The sequence below is a fragment of the Labrus bergylta genome, chromosome 9 (genome assembly GCF_963930695.1).
Source record: "Labrus bergylta chromosome 9, fLabBer1.1, whole genome shotgun sequence".
Classification (NCBI taxonomy): Eukaryota; Metazoa; Chordata; class Actinopteri; order Labriformes; family Labridae; genus Labrus; species Labrus bergylta.
This window is the reverse complement of record NC_089203.1, coordinates 16727849-16743787: the sequence shown is the minus strand read 5'-3', so window position 1 is coordinate 16743787 and position 15939 is coordinate 16727849. Positions and strand designations below refer to the sequence as shown.

General features: G+C 41.3%; 1 protein-coding gene across 4 annotated transcripts; it reads left to right on the top strand.

The window, feature by feature from the left end:
* The first annotated feature begins 308 nt into the window (after positions 1-308).
* Positions 309-15682, top strand: fbxw11a (F-box and WD repeat domain containing 11a). Of its 4 annotated transcripts, none has more exons than XM_065958710.1 (14): positions 336-464; positions 2779-2883; positions 4868-4936; positions 6548-6767; positions 7146-7332; positions 7634-7724; positions 8128-8265; positions 9449-9567; positions 12238-12487; positions 12748-12866; positions 13170-13280; positions 13388-13466; positions 14115-14279; positions 14410-15682. In XM_065958710.1, exons 1-13 carry the CDS (start codon positions 426-428, stop codon positions 14274-14276), a joined length of 1689 nt encoding a protein of 562 aa, XP_065814782.1. In that variant the 5' UTR covers positions 336-425; the 3' UTR covers positions 14277-14279; positions 14410-15682. The 4 variants fall into 4 exon arrangements, with proteins under 4 accessions (XP_020498257.1, XP_065814782.1, XP_065814783.1 ...); XM_065958711.1 differs by lacking the exon at positions 336-464 and adding an exon at positions 660-938; XM_020642601.3 differs by lacking the exon at positions 2779-2883 and having other exon boundaries at positions 309-464.
* The last annotated feature ends 257 nt before the right edge of the window (positions 15683-15939 follow it).

The following is a 15939-nucleotide window of genomic DNA, read 5'->3' as shown; positions in this document are numbered from 1 at the left end:
TGTAACCAAACAAAAACATTAATCGCAAATTGTCTTTACAAAAAAAAAATACTCCACCTGCATCACATGGCAAAGCTATGCGGATGATTGATTTTGCCTTAGCTTATTCCTCTTCAGGATAGCAACAGCATCTTCATCCATTTGCCCTTTTGTTTGGGGGAGTCACCGGGAGGGCGCCTCCGGTAGCGCGTTAAGCCAATCAATAAATGGCTAAGACGTGAAACCCCGCCCATTTGACAAAATACATCCAACCAGAACATTTGTTCTTTGCATGGGCGTTCCCATCCACCCCCCACCCACCCTTTTGACACTGCCCTACCGAAGCTGTGTGGTTGAGCGAAGTGAATGACGTCTCTGCATTTGCGGGCCGCCGACGCAGGGCTGGGTTTCCATTTTCAGAGCGAGTGTCGGGGGGGATCGTCAACATGGAGCCGGAGATGGAGGACAAAACGCTGGAACTGATGGTAAGATTTATCTCAGAAGGCAACTTGGCCGTACAGAGGTGATCCGTATCGTTCCTAAATTGAGCGAGGCGCCGAGCCTCGATTCGACGGCAGGAATGGGCTGAAGCGGCTTGTCGGGAGAGGGAGAGGAGAAAGGAGGGGAGGAGGAGGAGGGGGGGGGGGACCAGAAAGCAGAGGGAGGGCCTGAATTTAGCGATACATTCTGCTTAAAAATGTCCGCACACTGCTCACTTTGATTAACAATACTTCACACGTCAACATCAGACGAATGTTAAACGCACATGTTTTGGATTAATCCGGTCATCAGCGTGGACATTAATAGGTGGATGTTCAGTCGTTCGGCCGAAGACAGCCCAGGAGTCTCGGGGTAGCGTTCACTGCGGTGACGCTGCGCCACTTTAAACAGGGCCCTGTCTGATACTTAGCCGTCCAGCTAACACTGGCTAGAAGGCGATGAACCACGTAAATTTATGGGTATGTTATATTTTCTTGTTCATGTGAAGACGACTGACATTGTAGTCGATGTGCCGAACAGTTACACCGATGCCACGATGTCGGGGAATGTAGTTAAAATCAGTCGTCTGCTGCCTGTCTGTTTATATTTTTAAAGTGCGTAGAAGGAAGTGTAGTGCCTTTTCATTCACACAGCGGCACCACGATTAGCGAGGTAGCAATTAGCCTATTAGCCAGCATGCTAAAAGAAAAATGCTACTTACATTTGACAGCCTTTACTTTGCAAAATCAGTCGGTTGGCCGGCGCAGTAAGTATCTCATTTTGATAACATGAGATGTCAAGCTGTCGTTGTGATATTGTTTGTTGTTTTGTTTTTTCAACATCATAGGTTTAGATTTCCTAAACGAGTGTAAAATCGTTTTTTTCCCCGTGAAGTGATTAGCTGTCTTCGTGAGCTAAGCATCCATGCTAACGTTAGCTTACTTGTAGCTACCAATAATGTTTTAGAAAGGTCAAAGTAAGTCGCAGTGAAGACGCCAGATAAATTGGGATTACAGATGTGGTTGTTTCACCGGGGCATCGCACGGACTGTGAAGTTTGCAAGTTGTTTCGTAGTTGTTGATATGACCCATCCCTCAGGTTTCGCTCACAGACAGATCAGTTTCCCTACTTTGTGTTGACAAAGCAAGTTAAGGCCTGGGTGTAATATTTAAGATTATTTGTTATTACATTACGTGGACCAAAGGTGCCTTACCCAAACCGGGACAAAAACACAACAAAGTGAGCACTTAATGTCATTGATTTCCAAAGGATGAGTATTTACAAACACCACTTATTACCACCATTGAAGTTAAACTATAGGCCAACAAAGACCGACTTTACTAAAAGACAGTGGATAAAGATTTGATAGAGACATTGCTCTTTTTGTTTTTGTTGGTAACTTATTTTTATTTTATTTTTATTTTTAAATATTTAACAACTCAATTTTAAAACACTAATTCTAAAAGTCCACTACAGAAATGCACTGTATTTGCATGATGTAAGAAATCAAGTAGGAAGGGAGATTATTAGTGTTGAACAGTGAACTTTGTATGTTGACCAAACCATTCATGAATATTTCTTTGCACTGAAGGAGACTTAAACATTTACATTTGCCTTAGGTTTGGAGACTGTATTCCTCAAGGCCTAAAAAAACAAAAAACTTCTTAGTTGTCTGTGTATTTAATTTGATTTATTTTTTTGTCCCAGTGTTACTCACTAACCACTCATGGGAGTGGGGATGGCAGAACAGTGGATGGGGTCTCTCGCATAAAAAAAGCGACAATTGACAATTTACCCATAGCCCCTCCCTCTCCTCTACCTATCCCCACCCAATTCATGTCTAATAATGCTTCTGTGTGTATGTTTATCAGTCTGTTTCTTGTGTGTGGAGGAGTGTGTGTTCCTGCGCTCACTGTGCCAATGTGTGTGTAGCTCTAATACTGGTTTTTCCCCTCACTATCCCCTACCTCCTCCCCTTTTTTTCCTCCCCTCACCTTTGATGGTTACACACATACCTTCTCTCAACTTCAAACTAAATCTCATTTATTTTTCTTTATTATTTATGAACTCTTACACTTTTTTCCGCACTCTGCCTGTCCTGTTTCTCACAAACTCTTTGCCACTTACATCCATCCGGACAATCATTGATCCATCCATCCAACAATCTCCTTTGGTTTCCCCCTCCCGACTACCTTCATCAACCCCCTTCTCTCTTTTCCTTTACTTCTCATCTTGGGTCTCTTGCTCCTCCCTTTCTCTACCTCCCTCACCCTGTCCACTTCTCCTCCCTTCCTCCCTTCCTCTCTCTCTTTCACACAGTGCTCTGTGCCTCGCTCTCTCTGGCTGGGCTGCTCCTCGGTGGCTGAGAGTTTGTGTGCACTCAGGTGCCTGCAGAGCATCCCCTCCACCCGGGCTCACAACCAGGTTCTGCCTCTCTCCTCTTAATTCTGCTGCTCCTCCTCCTCCTCTCCCTTCCCCACCCTTCCTCCCTCGCCATCTCCTCATCCTTCACTTTTCTTCCCCACTCCACATAACTCGTCATACCACCTTGGTGCGGACAGCATCCACTCACCCTCCTACCTCCTCACCTTCCGTTGCCCTTTCCTCCCTGTTGGAAGCACACTGCTCTCAGGTCCTTCTCTGGTGCGACCTCAAACTCTTGCTGCTTAAAACCGAATTGTAGCTTTATAAACTCTAATTGACTGAATTATAATCACTTAAAATCAGCTCACATATCTCAATCAGGCCCCAGAACTCCAAAGAATTCAAACAATCATTTTGTTAGATAATGTAAACTGGAGACATTAACGATAAAACTTGTTAGCGTATACAAATACTTGGTGTGTGAAGAGTAATAATCCAGGGGTACCAGAGAATAATACCACACTTATGAGTAATGTTTACTGTCCTTCTACCTGGAGGTGTGAGGGCCGAGGCGGGGGGCGGGTCTTCCTTCCAAGCTCTGAGAGGCTACATGCTTGCTTGCCTGCCTGCCTGGCCATCTTGGTCTGTCTGTTATTATTTTTCTCTCCTTCTATTCTTCTTTTATTTAATCTGCTTTGCATGACCATCAACTCCAACCATTGGTGCCATTCTGGCTTCTTGTCCTATCTGCTTTGGACTTGGTAGCTGACCCTTTGTCTGTCCTTTTGTTTGTTTTTTGTGGATGTGATCGCCCCACTGTCAGAGAAAATCTCTGGAACATTTTTGAGGGGTTACTGGTTTAATCTTAGAATATAATACCTAGGCAACATGGTACATCTATAACGATGATCAGCCCAAGTTCAGCCAGCCGATGGCAGTACTTCAGCTTCCGAAGAAATCCAACTTTTAAACGAGTAATATATAAAGAAAGAATAGAGTCTATTCTAGTGTCTTATTGCCAACAAAGACAAATTGTGACTTTGGTTCTTTCAGGACCTAAACAGAAATGCTATACCATTGACCACTCACTCAGGCTTCTGAGGCCCATTTCTCCAAATATGTTTGCTAACATATCAGAGAACAGGAAATACACATTTCCAGGAAATGAATTTGAACTAAATAGGAAACCTGCAATTAACATGATTCTTTTTCCTTTGTTCGATATATAGTTATGTCATGAAAAGAGTGTTTGCTTTAAATGGTCTTTGTGGTTCAGGACATTGCAAATGTATTGATGATGTAGATGTAACAATATGGAAACCTTTTGATTTCTAGATGAACTCTTAACACCAATATATCAACATATCCTCAGGTTCTCATGTTGGTTGTGTATGTAAGGAAGGATGCTAGATTTATGATATTACAGCATCAGGGAACCTGCTTTTGGTCATTATTTTCATTTATTGTAGTTGTTGTTTTAGAGGTAAGAGCAAAAATGGAAGTTCAGCCTCTCACTCTGTTACTGACAAGTAACTGTGCCTTTAACCTGTTGTAATAAAAATGTTTTAAGTCTCCCTAGCTTGTTTGTGATACACCTGTTAAGGACTCAAATCTTTAAGGACTTCATGGGCGGGATAAGGTTACCTCCCATTCTTTGATCTCCTTTCTATATGCTTTGAGACCAATATCTGATTTTAGTTTCATTAAAGTCATGCCTGAGCTGCTTCCAGTGACATACCCAAGATGCTCCAGTTTAATTTCCTGTCCAGACTACTCAGCCCCCATCACAGACATGCAAGCCAATAGAAACCTTAAGTTGCAGTGCTCGATTCTTTTTCGCTCCATATGTGTGTGCACGGGTGTTTGTGCGTGCACGCCTCAAAAGTCATAATAGTAACTTTTCCTTGGCTGTGTTTGTGGTACTCTTGTGTCCAGCGCTGTCCACACCGCTGCCCTGGCTCTCACACTGCCTTTCACACGCACACACGTGTACAGAACAAAGCACTAACCTGCACATTGTTTTTGCTTTGTCGTTTATCCACAGAACACATCAGGTATGGAGTCACAGAATCTGGTGGATGATCTGTCGCCAAAGAAGAACACAGTTCTCAAGGTTTGTTTGTGTGACATATAATGTATAAATGAATAACCTGAATTGGAAGCTCTTCACAAAACAAACATCCTACACAGGTTACATTAGGGCTGGGCGGTTATACCTCAAATCAAAATTATGATTGAACATTTGACCTCGATTACGATTAATGAACGATTACTTTATTGTTTGCCCTCCTAGTTCACTGACAAGGTCTGTACTGTTAATGTGCTCAACTATTAGAGCTGGGATATTTTTTCTAATGAGTGCATAACTTTATGATTTTAAAGAAATTAAGGCAACACACAGATGAAATATGTATGGATATTTAATCAATATTTTAAACTGAAATCAAAGCATCAGTTGAATCGATAATGTCACATTTGAGCTTTTAAGTAAAAATCAACTTCTCTAAAATAGTGGTAATAAAATAACTTATCTCCTTATTGCAAACAAAATCCAATTTAAACATGTTTCACTAATGCTTCATTTTCTTTTGAACTATAAGAAAAAGCACAGACTCTGTTCTCGCACACCTTCAATGTCTGCTCCACACGTTGACCTTAATAAATTATATTATTGATGGTTTCGGTGCTTAAGAACAATATCAGCACAGAAAAGAAAGACACACAAGTCATTTTTAAGTCTTTTTATCTGGTCTTTTTTCTTGTATAAGCTTGGAAGATGTTGAACACACAAACACACACATACTGTTCAGTTAGCGGATGCGTGTGTGTGTCTGCGTGCTGCAGCCGCACTGCACTGCTCTTAGAGGGTATATCTTCATATTTAGTAGCGAACACAGCGCTCTGTAACAGAGTTTGTCTTACTTTACAGCATAACATTCTACAGCAGGCTGTAACATCACTAACTTTATGCTACAGATTGTTGACACTAAAACCGGATTCATGCTTCTTGCGGTTGGCGCAGCGTTTCATACTGATTGCTGTCACAGAGCTCAGTGCTCAACACGGCCCAAAGTAAAGTACTCCCGGGCCCTGTAGCCAATCATTGCTACGGGGTCAGCGCGAACCCGTTCGCGTTGTTACAAAATCTTGGATGTGCGTGGCTGGACGCTCAGCGCCTCAATTCAATTTCTATTAATTGCCCTGCTTTAGGTTTCATGTACTCCAGTTACAGCTTTTACTGGCTTTAAGTCATTAATATAACAAGCTTGTAATAAAAATACAATCTGAAGTTTATTTTGGATTCACTTCAAACTTTGAAGTCAGCTACTTTAATGACATTCTGTTTGAGGTTAAAGTCTTTGACTGATTCTAACATTCATTTTTATTTAAAAAAAATGTTTATTCCCACTTATACAACAGCAACCCTGCAGACTTGTTTGTTGTTCACAGAGCTTTCACCCTCAGCAATGGAAACTGACCTTTAATTGAGTTCATTCTGAAACAATATGAGGCTACTGCACATGTTGTTAAAAGGACACACTGTGACTAAAGGTTCCTAAAGTTTTCTGCTCATATAGACATATTTCTTAGAATAATTTATACAGCAACTAAAGGTTTCTTTTGAAGTTCCTAACAACAGCCATGTTTTGTATATCATTATTTCATGTTACTAACAATGTAAAACAAATAAACTCAAATGTAACCAATCTCCTGATCTTTACAGCTTAGTAATGGTCCTGTTGTGGGGCCCCGCAAGCGTCCATCAGAAGGGAACTACGAGAAGGAGAAGGAACACTGCATCGCTCTGTTTGACCAGTGGTCGGAGGCTGACCAGGTGGAGTTTGTCGAACGCCTGATCTCCCGTATGTGCCACTACCAGCACGGCCACATCAACTCCTACCTCAAACCCATGCTGCAGAGGGACTTCATCACTGCGCTGCCAGGTACAAAAACAGTCTGATTGTTAAGTTAGGCACACCCAAGAAAATATGTATTTAATATCATTTTGACAAATGCCTTCCTTTACAGGAGTTGTTTTCTGCTGTGTCAGGATGACTTTTGTGATTGAGAGAAGAAAACACATTAACAGCAACAAGATCTAACTACATACAGTTTACTATAGAAGCGGTGTTATTAGAATTACATTATTTTGCGCTTATCTGATTATTTTCAAAAAGCATTTTTAAATTTAAAAAAAAGCACAGATTACTGTTTGAACACAAACTAGCGTAATGACCCCCAGGCACAGATAAACTGAGCAGATGATATTCTATTAATTTTGGAGTGTGTGCTCACTCTGCCTCTTCTCTCCCACTCTTTAGCACAAGGCTTGGATCACATAGCAGAGAACATCTTGTCTTTCCTGGATGCACGCTCGCTATGCTCAGCAGAGCTGGTGTGTAAGGAGTGGCAGAGGGTCATCTCTGAGGGGATGCTGTGGAAGAAGCTCATTGAACGCATGGTCCGCACCGACCCGCTCTGGAAAGGCCTGTCTGAGAGACACCAGTGGTGAGAAAAGACAATGATCCACTTACACACACATACAGGCTTAGCAATCCATCTTTGGCTTTTGGGGAAGATATTAATACGGTACAATACAATACAGTATGAAATCACACTTAGAGAGGAATTGGGTAAACGTTTTGTTTTGATGTTGCTTGTAAGTTTTCAGTGGTTTGGATTTAGGTAGGGAAGGGGGGAGTAAGGTCATACCTGGCAGATCCTGAGTGTTTATTTTGAGTTACAAATGGGGGGTGGGTTGAACTTAAGTCGATACAAAGCAGATGATATTCTTATATCTTTGCCCCAGGGAGAAATATCTGTTCAAGAACCGCACGACAGAGGTCCCACCCAACTCCTACTATCACTCCCTTTATCCCAAGATCATCCAAGACATAGAGGTAAGACACATAGAGATCATTTCAGTTTAAGATGATTTTTGTTGTTGTTGATTTTATTCCTTTTTCAGTTTTTATTTATGTACTTGATATTGTTATTTCTTTTTTTCTTTAAAAAGTTTCATACAGAATAGGCCACAATATCCATCCTACACATGACTGATTCATTGTGAGGATAGGCAGTGTGATTAATTGTACATGCAGTAAACGCTGACGACAGCTAAATTCTTAAGTTCAATTAATGTAAGTGGTGTTACCACCTAGATCTCGTGTCTGTATCAATCCCCTCTAATAACTTAACCCACCAGGATATTAGCCTCTATCATCTCTCTGGTCATCTATACTTGTTTGCTTCTTTGATCCACTTCTGTGTTTGATCTTCTCATTGTTTGTCCCCTACCTCCAGACTATTGAGGCTAATTGGCGGTGCGGCAGACACAACTTGCAGAGGATTCAGTGTCGCTCTGAAAACAGTAAAGGGGTTTACTGTCTGCAGTACGACGATGACAAGATCATCAGTGGCCTTAGGGATAATTCCATCAAGGTACATTCACAAAAACAGATCTGTGAAATTAAAACATGTGTCTCTTAGTTATCTTTGCCACTGACCACATACACTTGTTGGCAGCTTTCTTGACTTTCTGTTCAAAACTGCCTTGACATCTGTAAAGGTGTTTGTAGTATGTGGCTTACAAATGTATAAAAGGCCTATTTTTAGTTTGATTTCCTTTTGGTGTCAAATCATTTCTGTCATCAACGTTAGTAGAAAAGGCAATTAAATGACCAATCCTTAAAGCAAAGTCACATTCCCAGGAACAAAAGCAGGAAGATGTGAATCTCTTAAATTGAAATCCAAGCTTTTGACAAAATGAATTTGGACTTCTCTTTTATGTATTGATCCTTCTTACAAAAACCAACACATTCTCCCAACATTACAACACTTTTACTGGATATTTCTGTATTTTTTTAGTATGATGAGTGTGATTCATAGCTGTGAATACAGGAATGTTACACAATACATTAGACTTCAGCTTGGATACAAATTTAAACTTTATAACTTTCTTGTTTTATTAGTGTAGTGGAAAGCTTCATTGTGCATGTATGAGCCAGCCTACAGGCCTAACATGATCTTTAGAGCTAATTAACATCCAACCTATTTGCACCAGGAGGGAAGAGAGCCAGAGGTGATGGCTGTGAGCAGCACTGCTTGCTTTGTGTGTGGTTGTTTCTTTTCATCCTGGGTTTGTGTTTTATGAATTAAATCTCTTCTTGCTGCTCAGTTCAGCTTATCGTCTTATTGTCTATGGCGCTGAGCTAAACCAGCAGACATAGAGACAGAGCGAATGAAGTGAATTACACGATATTAGAGCTCAGCTCCAGTCTCAATGCATTTTTTACACTTGTCTGTCTGGCCTGATAGAAGAGGACAGGAGGATGGAGAAAACTAGGAAAAAAAGTGGATTTGTCTTCTCATTTTTGAAGAGGCTGACGCACACTCAGAAAGAAGCTGAATGTCTCTCTCTCTCTCTCTCTCACACACACACACAGGGCTGAGCACAACAGTGGGGAAAATGGGGCATGAACAGTGCTACAAGAATAGGCCATTCTTAGCGTGACCCAAATCTGCAACCTTTTCGTAACCCTTTTTCCCCTCCTCTTCTGTGTGTCGTCCTGTGTCAATGTCTTCCTCTTCTTCACTTTTTCCCCACTGTCCTCTCTCCTCATAGATCTGGGATAAGCAGTCTCTGGAGTGTCTGAAGATACTGACCGGTCACACAGGATCAGTGTTGTGTCTGCAGTATGACGAGAGGGTCATCGTAACTGGGTCATCTGACTCAACCGTCAGGTATGATGCACATCTTGTTTGGATGCAACACATTGAATAGAGATGTAGAAACCTTCACATTCAAAAGAGATACGATACGATATTATTGCAATTTTGAACCTATTGTTATATGCTGAGAATTGCGATACAATATATTGCAATTTCACTTTTTTAACTGCATTTTGTGTCCACAAAATTAAACAAAATAGAGAACTGTTTTGTTAAATAAGAAAAAATTCTCAGTCTATTTAACTGAACTGAATGAAAACAAACATGTATGGACGACTGTACAACTGCAGTCATTTTAAACAATGCAACCTGTTCAAACTGAATTGTGCAACCCTTTCAGCAATTCAAAATTAAAAAGCGTATTTGCTATTAATAAAATAAAAATATAAATTCTTGGCGGCCATGAGGCAATATATATCGTATCTCATAATATTGCGATACTATGCTGTATCGACCCTGAAGGGGAAGAACCTAATAGTTCGTGTGAGTTTATTATAATTCTTATTTTCTGTCTTATGCCATGGCTCAAATTCCTGTGAGATGGACGGAGGTAGAAACATGAAACTTGGTAGATGATTTGTAAATGATGTGCATTACCTTCCCAAGAAATATGAACCCAGTCAACCAGATGGTGGCGATGGAATTAAGGAAACAATACTCAATTTTTGGAAGGCCACGCCCATGACACTGTCCATCAGAGTCAAGTCCAGCTCATTGTGCTCTACAAAAAAGCCTCTAGGACCATCGAAGTCCACCATGATGGATTCTCCGCCATTTTGAATAGTTTGAAAATCACATTTTTGACCTCCTAAACCTTAGGTCCAGCTGGTACAACATTTGCTGTGAATGCTCAATGGACAAAGCTTATCAAATATTTTATGACGGTTGTTGATATCTTATTTCGTTTGACGATAACTACCAATAAACTTGGACAGGGGCGGAGCTTTCCAGAGAAATTGCCATTACTCATTCACTCATTTGATGGCAAACGCTGCGACAGTGTAGCATCCACTTACAGTCTGAAAAAGTCAAGTGGTTCATTTTGATTTTCATGATTTGGAGAATCAGAAAAGCTCATTGATGATGTCTGTGTGTGGTTGGGTCTGATTGTGGTGTATTCCCCTGTTACGATGGCCGTTGCTGTCACTCTTTTCCATCTATGACTAGGCGCTTTGCATTGTGGGAACCAGTACGCAGGGACACCGGTCTGATGCATACTGTAGATTTTTCTGGAATCAGTAAGACATCCGGGTATTTTTGGAATACCGCAGATCTCACATTTGTGCACATGCTGCATTTTGTCGTAGTACGTACTACTCGTATAGAAGGCGGTTTCGAAAAAACAGACAGAAGGAAGAGGAGTCGACTCAAAAACCTCCAAATGAATGCTGGTTATGTATTTGTGCATACCAGTTAGCCCGTCTTGTTGAATTAATTACATTTATTTGAGGCAGAGATTTGTTTTGATTAGAATTATTAGGTATGTGTTGAGTTAAATGCTGCTGACAGTTTAATATTCATTCATTTAAGGGACGGTTAAACGCTGCAGGCTTTATGATGACAAAACTAGTGTGTGATTGGTCTTCCTCTGTTTTTCAAACTGAATTAAACTGGGCGTAAAGTGACATTTGACAACTTGTTGAGGCTTGACGCGTGCTCGTTGTCGTATGCGGCATAAAAAGGGTTGGATGTGTAGGTAGAAGATGTGGTCCTTTCCCCCCTTCATGAAAGTGACCAGTTTATTTAGTCTAAAGGAATACTATGAATAGATAATCCACAAACCAAATATTTAAAACCACATAGTGTGTACTGTTTGTCTGAGGTTACCCGTCTTCTAATATGTCGAAAAAATGTCTTCTCTTCTGTCTCCTATCATTTCAAAAGCTGCACTCAACCTCATACAGAATATCTCATTCAAAACACATCTCAGCCATCGCACATGTGAAGTTGATTAGAAGAAGGTTTGATCTCATAGCAGCTTTATTTGTAAAGGTCATCCATCGAGCCGGTAAAGTGGGTTCTATTACAAACATCTAAAGACCTGGTGTTTGTGTGCGTATGCTGACACTTGCTTGGCTACTACACACAGAAGCTCAACATTAATTCTTTCATTACTTCACACTTCGGCCGTACTCGCTGAGCGGTATCCAAGGAAAATGTGACTTCACTTCCTTAGCAACAGCTTGACAGGCTCTGTGTTTGTAGGTCTGGTTGTCAGCTTTTCCAGTGTGTTCTGCATTTGACTCTTAATGCCCAGCGGTGCTGCACAGTAACATGTTTTACACAGCAGCTCCTGTGTGTGTGTGTGTGTCCATTGTAAAACTAATAAACATAATTTTCTCTCATGTCTCCATTGTTTTCCCTTTTCCTACCCTCCCATTACACATCTTTTCCACTCTCTCTCTTCTCCAAATCATTTTCTTTGGTTTTGACCATTGCCCCATCTCATTTTTCTTTCCTACACACCCCTTCCTCCTATCGTTTCCCACTTTTCTTATCCCTTTGTTCTTTCTTAAATCTTTCTTCCACATCCCCATTTTTCCTTTTTGCCCCCTTTTTCTTTCCTCTCTCTCTCACATTTGCCTTCACTTTTTTTTGCCATTCTGTCATCTCTCCCTGCTTCTGTTTTCTTTTCCCCCTGCCACCCCCCTCCCCCCCTCTCTGTCTCTCTCCTCTCTGCAGGGTGTGGGAGGTGACAACAGGTGAGGTACTGAACACACTGATCCATCACAATGAGGCAGTTCTTCACCTGCGCTTCGCAAATGGCCTCATGGTCACCTGCTCCAAGGACCGTTCGATTGCAGTGTGGGACATGGCCTCTCCCACTGACATCAGCCTACGCCGTGTCCTCGTGGGACACCGGGCCGCCGTCAACGTGGTGGACTTTGACGATAAATACATCGTGTCCGCTTCAGGGGACCGCACCATCAAGGTAATGAGCAGCCACTCATAAAGTTTGAAGAAAAGCTGGCCTTGGAGTACGTGTGACAGATGATGTGACAAATTGAATAAAGAAATGTTGATGTTTGAAAGTTGTATCAGGGTTTGAAGTATGTTAACTATGATACATCAAATATCACTAGAAATACATTCAGTGAAGAAATTTTATTTAATTCTAAAAGTGTGAATTTATTTAGTAAGCTACAGTCATCTGAATAAATACATGCGTTTTTTTTTTTTTCTGCACTTCAGGTATGGAGCACCAGCACCTGTGAGTTTGTCCGCACTCTAAATGGTCATAAGCGTGGTATTGCCTGTCTACAGTACAGAGATCGTCTTGTGGTCAGCGGCTCCTCTGACAACACAATCAGGTACGTGAGAGATTTAAGATGCATATCGTGTTCTACATAATGTAATAATTGAATACAAATCCACTTCACATGAACCAGTTTGATTGGAAACTTTCTTCAATTTGCCAAGAAAAAGTGACTTGTAATAAAAATGTTTTCGAAAAGGCTGAGGCCAAAACACTTGAGAATAGAGTGTACTTTTAATATCATATTTTATGATCCTGATGCTTTTCTTGCACATTTTACCAGACCCTAGCACTTAAAACTAAAAATTATGGACTGCATGTTGTTGCCATGTGTGTTAATGAAGGCCTTTTTCTCCAGGTTATGGGACATCGAGTGTGGAGCATGTTTGCGAGTGCTTGAAGGTCACGAGGAGCTGGTGCGCTGCATTCGCTTCGACAACAAACGGATTGTCAGCGGCGCCTACGACGGGTCAGTCTCACACACACACACACACACACACACACACACACACACACACTTGGAACTTAGAGTCACATTTTGTTCCTGACTTTGTGTTGTCTCATGTTTCTCTGCAGTAAGATAAAGGTGTGGGACCTGCAGGCAGCCCTGGACCCACGAGCCCCCGCCAGCACATTATGTCTGCGCACTCTAGTGGTAAGTATCACTGAATCAAACCTGTTTGTCATAGGGCTGCTGACTGGAGCTTATGCACAAGTTTCAGAGGCAACAGATCTCAACTGTTTATATTTGAATCTAGATCTTAACTAACATTATATTGCTGCTGGTTTTGAGAATCATTTGAAAAGCTGATAAAGGGACTCTGAATTTGCTTATTTTGAGTTCACCTGGCAGAAGCTTTCTAATATGACAGCTGGATGTAATGTTCTGTTTTTGTTGAAACTTTGATAAGAAGTATGGATTAAAAAGTATCCTTTGTAAATCTGTTTCTGAACTGTTTTGCATTTCATGAAAAGATGGTTCTAACATTTATTTATTATTAGTTTTTGGACAAAATATTTAGAAAAATTCTTAGATCACCTCTACATCAACTGTCATTGTGAGGAGAGGTGGACACACATCAAAGTTTCAAAATGTTGATTCTTTGTAACTGTGGGAGAAGTCCAGAAGGAGTTTCTCAGTGAGAACTTGATATGGAGAAGTGATATCAGAAGCTCACCACCAATCTTACATACAAGCGTTAACCCTCGTCTTCGGCCTGATCTCAGTTTAAATCATACGTCTTCATGGTGTTAATGTTTTTACAGCATGTTGGCATCATTTCTTTGTCCATTGTGTTTTCAGGAGCACTCTGGCCGCGTGTTCCGCCTTCAGTTCGATGAGTTTCAGATCATCAGCAGTTCTCACGACGACACCATTCTGATCTGGGACTTCCTGAACGTCTCGACCAACGGCCAGTCAGAGGGACGGTCTCCCTCTCGCACCTACACTTATATTTCTAGATAGCAGGTACAAAGACTCAACCACACTTGCATCCACATTCAGACTGATAAGACACATGATCTTATTTGCATGTTGTGTAAATGCAATAGTATCTGACTGCAGACTCTTTTTTTTCCTTCTTTTTTTTTTGCACCAGGTGGCGCCATCAACAGAACCATTTCTTGGAGGAGTCCAGGGCTGATTGACCGATGGGTGTCCATCATGGAAAGGAGCCCATCTCTTCTCCTTCCTCTTCGTCATCTCTCTGTCCACCTCTAACCCTGCCCCCGCCACCTCCTTGCTCGTTCTGACAGACTCATGAGCTTGTGCCCATTACCTGCCAGCACCGTGACACGCACTCACACACACATACACAGTAAAGAAGATCCCTCTCAACAGAACCAACACAACTCTCCCAAGAAGTTCTCCCTCTACTACTGATTTATATTTTGTAAAGTACACTAATGACAGTATTAACTTAGACATATTGTAAGTCCACTATCTCCCCTTTTTCTCCTCGTTACAAACTTAAGCAGCCTCTGCTCCTCAGTTTTTAACCCGCCAATCAGGTTTCCACAGATATGGAATGGCTTATTGATATATATTTATAGATATAAAACACACATACATACATACACACGGTGGCACAGTTGGACAGAAGGTGACCAGAGCTGTGATGCGGGAGACAGAGACTCTTAACTCAGCTCTAGGAAAGGAGGGAAGGACCGGAGATGGAGGTAGTGATGGAGGGAGAAACGTGTTGGGGACGACCTCCCTGCTCCCTCTCACTCCCTCTCACTCCCCCCCAGGTCTCTCTCTCTCTTCAAATCCCCTTTACCCTGCTGCCCTCCCTTCCAAACCCCAGAGATGCACACCCGCTTGGAATAGGGGGGCACACACACTCAAGTTTGCATGAGTGTGTGTTTGTGTATGTGGACTTTTGAAACGGCAGAACAGAGCAGAAGCGTCAAAAAGACAGACATGCATGTGAGGTTGCCTTGGATACAGCATTCCGGTACACCTCTGCTTTTTTTTCTCTTTAACTCTTACTTTCTTACTGTTTTTTATTACTGTTTTTTTCTCTTTTTATTTGAGTATTTTGGTTCTTAGTACAAAAATCATACTAAGCGTAGTCCTTTCTCTCTCTCTCTCTCTCTCTCTCTTACTGTCTTTTTCTTCTTTCTTTCTTCTAACTTGGACCCTTGTTCATCATCTGTCCCTTTCGCTCCATCTTTCTCTCCCCTGTCATCTACGTGCTTGCTTTGGTTATGAGAGAAGCTGGAACTCAAGAGCTCAAATTTAGCTGTAAACAGAGTTGTCTTGTCAAAAATTGTGTTGTATATTAAAAATGATTTTTTAAAGAAGAAAAATGAACTTATTGTGAATAAAGTACTTGACAGTGGTGGAGTGTTGAGCCAACTGTAAATGAATGAGTGTCTGTCTGTCTGTTCTTGTCTGTGTGTATGTGTGGCTGGATTTGTGCTATGCCATTCGTCTCTATCTGACGAGAAGATATAACACTCAGCGGGCCTTCAGTATCTACCTTTTGTTCTTAAAACAGCAAGAGGCAGGATATTTAGGATATATCTATTTATAATTTATGTTATATTCTTGATTGTTTTCAAGAAATCCCTTCAAAATCATAACTCACTCCAGCATCTGAAACAAACGAGGAAGAGATGATAAA

Bases quoted from the DNA above. Each gene is read 5' to 3' on its own strand.
- fbxw11a (XM_065958710.1), top strand. From the start codon at position 426: ATGGAGCCGGAGATGGAGGACAAAACGCTGGAACTGATG. The intron at 2,884-4,867 runs GTTCTGCCTCTC...GTTTATCCACAG, and splicing joins CCACCCGGGCTCACAACCAG to AACACATCAGGTATGGAGTC. The intron at 12,867-13,169 runs GTACGTGAGAGA...CTTTTTCTCCAG, and splicing joins TCCTCTGACAACACAATCAG to GTTATGGGACATCGAGTGTG.